The following is a 7,479-nucleotide window of genomic DNA, read 5'->3' as shown; positions in this document are numbered from 1 at the left end:
CGAGTGGGACTGAAGAACGGTCTAACCGTAAACATTTTATGTAATAAATCAAAATCAATTTAATTGACAAATTAAATATTTTAATACGCTTGTCAGACGAAAGAGATTTAAGCAAAGTTGATTTCAAAAAATATACCAGATTGGTGGCAATGGCTTTTTGCGCGCATTCTCCAGTCTATACCCAACTGCGCTACGAAATTTGATATGTCTGCACTGAAGTACCACTTACCTGCCGACGCCGTCAAAATAAATCGTAGTATTGAAAATTAATTTTCCCGAACTCACCGAGAGCGAAAAATCTCTTCCTAAATGCATGATTTGCCGATTTCTAGGCTACTACGGTGTCTAAGGTAGACGATAAAGCGGCGAGGGAATACTCAGTATCTGGTCTGCTAGGACCAGAACCATTTTAGTGGTAGAGGTTATCTTTTGCAATCGAGGGCATTAATCTCCTATGAACAGCTGATATCGGTTGCCCAATGAGTATTGATAATAACGGCTAGAGTTATCATATCGACCGGATTGATCTATTCATAGAGATGACGTAAGAAATTTGACTGTCCGTCGATGGCTAGAGGAGCATAAAGAATTCGTCTACAAAGACACGTTTAGCATTCATTTGGGAAACTGACAGGATCTTGTGATTTTAGTGTTGGGGATTTCATCATTGGGATAAATAGGATTAATTAAATCAAGGAGGTAGGCATACGCCGCTTTTGTTGATGTCAGTGCTTCTCCAAACAAGTACTATGTGCATTGGCGACACAGCAGTGAATATAAGATCGACTAGTCTGCTGAGAGTGCTCGGCAAAAGCTCTCACTTCGGCTATCGGGGCCATCTCCTCGCCACCAGGCAGGTATTGTCTCTTGAATACTCATGGGAGTTGAAATTTCGGGCCAAACCTCAACCAGTTATACCGTGCTTAATAAATAACATCGGCGCTCTTGAGCGAGTGAATAGAATATTGTTGGAAACTAAGAGCATATCAACGATATACGCCTTTCGATGATGTTATTTGCGTTACACGAAACCAGATGACCCATTCGCCTTTATGTGTCAATTTGATATTTCCACAAAATGAACCAAATCTCCTTGATAACTTAAGTAAATAAAAAATCTCCAATTTCAGTTTTTAATTAAATGTTTCTTTATTCCGAACTAATGTACGTCTAATCTATTTGTTTAAATCATTTAAGTAAATTCCTAATAGCCTGAACAGCCACAGACTCGTATGCTGTTTTGTGTGTGTTTACGAAGAAACTTTTTAATTAAGTTGCCGCTACTCTAAGCAAACTTTATGTTTTATTTACAGGTAAACCTGAAAGTATAAAATTTGCATAAATATTTTAATAAAAATATAGTACAAAAGTCAACTTTAGTTAATCAAATAAAATAAGTTTCAAACAATACTCATTTTGCTTCCTGCGCGTTTTGATGCGCGTTTCATATCTTTTTGTTTGGAAACTACTAAACTTTTCGCAAGCTCAAAAATTGAATCTTTATGTGCATGCTCAGCAAGTGCATTTGTTGCGAATACATAAATAAGTGCATAGTACAAAAGAGAGTGCAAGTTGATCAAAAGTTATAGTAGCATAACAAAATTCTCACTTACCATTAGCTGATTGATATAGAACTCGTAGGGTATATTACCGGTAAGGGGATCAATGGCTACGGCAAGCATTTCATCGAGTTCTTCCTGTGTGAACGGTTCACCTTCCTCCATCATCATCTTACTCATATACTCTTTGGTTATGTAGCTCTTTTGCTCTGGATCCAAGACTTGAAAGGCAGCTAAGATTTTTTCAGGTGACGCTGGTTCCATTCTAGACGAAAGAGACAAGAAAGAAACGCGAAAGTAGCGAAAGCACAACTCACACATTTCAACTTGAGCTACGCTTCTCTTCTACCCTCTTCTTCACCCAATACGCACTTGCGTTCAGCTAACAATTGCGCCACATGCGGCATAAATTTGGAGAGATGTACATCGCCTGCAGATTCCTCCATTTCGGTTGCTGCTATGACTTCATTGATTTCCTGCTCGGTAGGCACGCAGCCAAGGAAGCGCAACACTGTGCCCACTTCGCGTATATCGATGCGTTTATCGCCGTGGTGATCGAATATGCAAAAGGCATCGGATATGCGTTGCTCCAATTCATTGTTGATGGCAACTGTGATGGGAACGTGCTTGTTATTGAAGTACAAAATGCGAGATGCAATTGCACCACTTACTTGCAGTCTCCATGATTTTGGCGAAGCTCTAAGTGTATCGGGAAGATTATAATTTGGCGACACAAACAATTTGGTTGCAGTTGCTATGGCTAGTTATTATTTATTATTTTATTTTTTGCACTTAATAAAAGCTGTTTTACAACTTTTTCACTTTCCACAAGTTTTTCGCATTACAATTTCTTTGACATTTTTAATTTTGATTGTAAATTTGTTTATTTTGTGTTTCCTGGACAACAGTGATAGCGAGGGTAAGGAATCGAAATCCGAGCGTATTAATCGAAATAAGTTTAGGTAATTACATGTGTGATCTTTTTAATGTCGATAAAATTGAGAAACTCGAGGCCCGAACGCTTTTTTTTTTAAAGAAATTTAAAAACTTTAGTAAAGTTTTTGAGATTTTTTATTATATTTGTCATAGTTAAAGGGAATACCCATATTACTTTTTACGAGTCGTTATATATACTATGTTTAAAAATACAACCAAAAACACAAATGTTAATTACAACGCTATCGAAAATACTAAAGTAACAGGGGATAACGAAAAAAAATCTATATCAATTAAAATCGATAACTATAAAACACGATAACAATAAAACAATCGATAACTATTCGACAACTTTGAGCGATAACAAGATAGGCGGCGATAACGATAGCAACTTCGATTACAATTTGTATACAAATATTGATGAAAATTATGTTTAAAATGCTGAGTACGATAAATAAAAATTAGCACAGTTCTGGAAGCTTTCCCCTGCTCCTTAATTTTTTTAGTTCTTTGCTTCAAAATTTCAAAACTTTCTTTTTGCAGAGACAGAATACCAGATATTTATGAATTTCATTCACGAACTGTGTTAATTTGGTGTGTCTGCTAATTTTCGAAATTTTTAATTACATATTAGCTTGCTTTCGAATTGACGGGCTGTTATGAAAAATACTACGAAACAAAAATTTATTGGACGGACTTCAAAAAATGTAAGCGTTCTAAATCATTACATTTTATAGTATTTGAATTGCCATTTTAGGTCATAATTTTTCTGGCCAAAATTTTCAAACACTACAGGTTGCATAACATCCAGTCTAGCGCGTCGTCGCTGGCCATCGTAAGAAAAAAAAAGCCGTAATATGGCCTAAATATCATATAAAAATCTTTCTAAAATGAGACCAAATTAATTATATAATTCACTAATATAGTTTCGGCTGTTGAACTCTTCTTGAATAAACGACAAAATGGCAACACAAATTAATTTTCCCACAAACTTCAAATCTACACACACTGCAATAAATACCAGGCGCTCATATACATATGTGTATTATGTATATACATATAATCGCACTTATGTTCGTGCGTGTGACTTTGTTCTTGCCCTGTGACGAAACGCACTTGTTCCGAATTGGATCGGTACTAGAGAAGTTAGAGCCAAGACTAGTGCGCGTTAATTCTATCTTTTGAATGCTAGCAACTGGCGAATTTAACAATGCGATGTCCTAAGAAGAGTCAATTGCCTCCGCTGCAAAAAAAAAGTAACATGATTTTTTCAGAGTCTTTTTAGTTTTCCCATGGACGCGATTTTAATTTATTTTCAAAGAAATGTGTTTCCAATTTGAAATCAAATTTGTTCGAAAGAATGTATGCAATTCAAACTGAGCATTTGAAAACACGTTTAATACCTTTGACTGTGGCTGAGTGTGCACAGATGCTTGCTTTTACTGGTTGTTTTAATACAAACTATGAAGAAGCATCTGTGAAGTGCAGAATGAAAGAGTATTTGAATGAAATATGCGCTAAACAAATATTAATTTGAAATATACAAGCCCCCACTGCATTATTTTTTCGATAGTTCCGATTTAGTTCTAAATTCCTCACATTCCATAGAGATTTCTGATGAAACATTTTTTGTTCTGTGGGACTTAAAATATTTTCTGTGACTGTTTTGTTCGAACTTTTAGAAAAGGATGCATTTCTAATTTTTCTTTTGTCCTTGCATTAAAATATAATTTTGTAGAAAAAGGGGACATATGTAGCAGCTACTTTCACCCTTTCCAAGCTATATGTTGATTTAAAAACTGAAATTAAATAGTTTCTTAAAATTACCACATTTCGCTGCTTTTGAATTGGCAGGGATCTAGTTACTATCAGACTAGGTCGTTATTGGTGATAAAGATCTAGTACGGAACTAGAAATTTGTTTCACTAGTTCAGAGTTTCCCTGCTGGGTAATGTATGTTCATACGTATGTATGTATGTATGTGCAGTACGCCATGCTCCAACCAACCTCCATCGCTGTGCTCCACTTCACAGTTATGTTGAGTGTGTGAGTGAGTAGCTTACTTGCAATGCAGCTGTTTTGATTGGCCAACACTTTGTTGCGGGTAACCAATGAGCAAACAGCTTTGTGCTATACAAATGCTACATATTATGCCACTAGCCATTGTGAGTAAGAGCTAGTCAAGTTATTGAATCATGGTCAAGTTGTATTTGCAGTGCGAACATGCCAGGGTAGTTTGATAAGTCAGTGACTTTTTATACTTCCCTTGTAGTTACTTTAGTTCGTTTTATGCTAGAGACACACATCAAATTAAGGCATATTGAACAGGTAGTTGCAGTATAGCAGCTGTTGTGTTTTTTTTTTTTAATTTATTAAGGTTATGTTAGGTACTAGCAAGGCATAACAAGGTAGAAGTGATTTCGACATTTCTCTCTTTTGAACTGCGACTGTAATGTCAACTCTTAACCCTATAGAATTCAAAATTTTAATTTTTTAATTTCAATTTTCAATTTTGAGCTGTGCGACTGATTTTAAATACATACATACAAAAATAAAATGAAAGGAATTACGAGCGGTGCGCTCTGTGTGGCAAGAGCCAGGACAACAAATTTGTGCGTTATTTTAAACCTCCTAATTGTCAAGTGAAGCGACAACTCTTCGCGTGTGTGCGAACACCATTTTAGTGGCAGTGACTTTATTTGTTGCCCATCACAGCCGAGTATTTCCAAGCGGACGCGTTTGTTCCCAGGTGCAGTACCTCTACCATACAATTCCTCAGTGCTTGAGTTATCTGAAGTGTCGGCGGTTCCTGAGGTGTATGCGGGGACGAAGTTAGCTGTTGATGCACAGACCCAAACTGAGTAAGTCTGCCATAAACAAGCACGACATTAACATATACATATAAGCAAATGCTCCGCGAACACCATGATACAATTTCGTTCCACTAAATTTACCGCTTTAGATCACCATTTACTGTTATAAATTCGACGTTCTGGTTCTTAACATCCCTTTTCCTTTTTTCATAATGCCATATGAAAAGAGTCGTGTTTTTATTATTATTATTATTATTTATTGATGAAATATAAAATATTGCACCAACATTACTAGCACACTAGCTGCTGAGGCCTACGGTAGCTGGATTTATCATACGGAAATTAAGCATTACTGAATATGAAGAGAAAATCTCCCACTCATATACATACATGGATAGACCAAATTTCAAATGGTGGTATGATAAAACCAAAACCAGAATTCCTTGTGGACATAAAGAAATTGGAAGTAATTTTTAATAAATTTAATGGAAAAGAAATTTCGCATTGCAAAAATTTAATAGCTGAATTATTGAAGTTAAGTTCCGATGTAAATTTAGAAGAAAGAATCAAAAATTTTTTTTAACTGTCGAATATACTCTAGAATTAATTATTTGAATAAAAAAATAAATGCTCAAAAACATTGGGCTAATAAAAATAAGAAAATTGCCAAAACGGTTTTATAAATAATTGTGTTTCATTTAGTGTGTAATTTTGAGTAAGTATGCATTTCCACATTTACACTAAAAGAAAATACAAAAACTAAAATGAAGCCGATTTTAATGTGATTTTAAATATTTTCATATTTACAAAAACTTTCATTTCATAGATATTGAATTTTATCAAATATGGTACATGCATAACAAAGGGTTAATTTCTTTGTTTACGTTTTTTGACATTACAGTCAGGTATGAGAGAGCTCGACTGAATTGTCACTTCTACCTTGTTGAATATGCCTTGGGTACTAGATATTTTTGTCTCTACAATAGTACATTAGAATGTCAGCCAATACGAAATGGCATAACTTTAGGATGTCAACAAAACGAAATGACAAAAATGATCCCCTACCTATTTTCTTTCGTTTTGACAGTACTAAAAAGCCACAGTATACAGTAAACCAGCCATTGACAATATGCTTATTTGAAAATTAATACATGAAATATTGTGCATGTGTAGGATTTTTTTTGATATATTCGAAATGTAAATTTAAACAGCAAAATTCATAAAAAACATAATAATAAAACAAAAGTATTGTTAACTACTACATGGCAGGTGGGCGTAGTTATTGACAGATTTCGCCAAAATTTAATTCTAACCTAAACTATACCAAAAGCAACTTCGGCACCGACTTTCGTTAAAATATCTCAATTTTGTTCGAGTGAGCGTATTTACAAACAGACACGGCTGAACCAATTCTTATCGTCATCGATGATCGATGTGACCATTTTCCAAAGTCAGCCCTTATTCATTCAATTATTCACTCAAAGTTGTGTCCGGAACGCGGTATGACTTATGTAGGAACTACATCCGGTCACAATCGCTAACGCTTCACTCCTGATTTTCTTGGAATTTTATTTTTCCCGTTATTTTATTTTATGTGACTATAAGATATTTTTCACTATAAGAAAATATTAAATTTGATTTCATTTGGGTTAACGAAAACGACAACTGTAAAAAAATATCAACCAATACATTCAAACAAATTGTCAAATAAGCATATTTACATTTTTTGTTTTGCCTATCTGGATTACTGTATACTGTGTAAAAAGCAATAAGAAAATACACGGGATTTTTACTTGCGCCTTGTGCCGAAAATTCTAAATTATCAAAACGTATTTGTATGTGAAACCTTTTTTCATAAAAAAACGATTGACACCCGAACTTTGTAGCGTTCGCTAAACTCAGGAGCATGGCGCAATAAACAGCTGAAGTAATAAAACCGCTTTCCCGCTGTATGTTCTGTCATTCGGCTATCTGAGTGATTCCCAAAGTGGTCCAGGTGTCCACGGGAGACTCGACAAGGTTCTACGTTGGCATGAAAAAAATATGGGGGTCCCCGAGCTGTAAGTGGGGGTCCACGAAAATTCATCTGGTTTCGATAGTAAATAACCAAAATGGTTGCTTCATAGCCTATTTATTTAACTTTAATTTTTTTGAGTGGTGTATAGTGCTCT

General features: G+C 35.1%; 1 protein-coding gene across 1 annotated transcript; it reads right to left on the bottom strand.

The window, feature by feature from the left end:
* Positions 1 to 1,400: 1,400 nt before the first annotated feature.
* Positions 1,401 to 4,659, bottom strand: LOC108380674 (EF-hand calcium-binding domain-containing protein 2-like). The gene is made up of 4 exons (XM_017637068.1): positions 4,559 to 4,659; positions 1,932 to 2,258; positions 1,614 to 1,824; positions 1,401 to 1,511 (listed from the first exon to the last, which is right to left on the bottom strand). The coding sequence occupies exons 1-4, from the start codon at positions 4,657 to 4,659 to the stop codon at positions 1,401 to 1,403; spliced, it is 750 nt and encodes a 249-aa protein (XP_017492557.1).
* Between the last annotated feature and the right edge of the window lie 2,820 nt (positions 4,660 to 7,479).

The sequence above is a fragment of the Rhagoletis zephyria genome, unplaced genomic scaffold (genome assembly GCF_001687245.7).
Source record: "Rhagoletis zephyria isolate East Lansing unplaced genomic scaffold, Rhagoletis_zephyria_1.1 Rzeph_scaffold_00128, whole genome shotgun sequence".
NCBI classification, from domain to species: Eukaryota; Metazoa; Arthropoda; class Insecta; order Diptera; family Tephritidae; genus Rhagoletis; species Rhagoletis zephyria.
This window is presented reverse-complemented; position numbering and strand designations above follow the sequence as displayed.

Bases quoted from the DNA above. Each gene is read 5' to 3' on its own strand.
- LOC108380674 (XM_017637068.1), bottom strand. From the start codon at position 4,659: ATGGCTAGTGGCATAATATGTAGCATTTGTATAGCACAAAGCTGTTTG. The intron at 2,259-4,558 runs GTAAGCTACTCA...CGATACACTTAG, and splicing joins TCAAAACAGCTGCATTGCAA to AGCTTCGCCAAAATCATGGA. The intron at 1,825-1,931 runs GTGCGTATTGGG...TCTTTCGTCTAG, and splicing joins CAATTGTTAGCTGAACGCAA to AATGGAACCAGCGTCACCTG.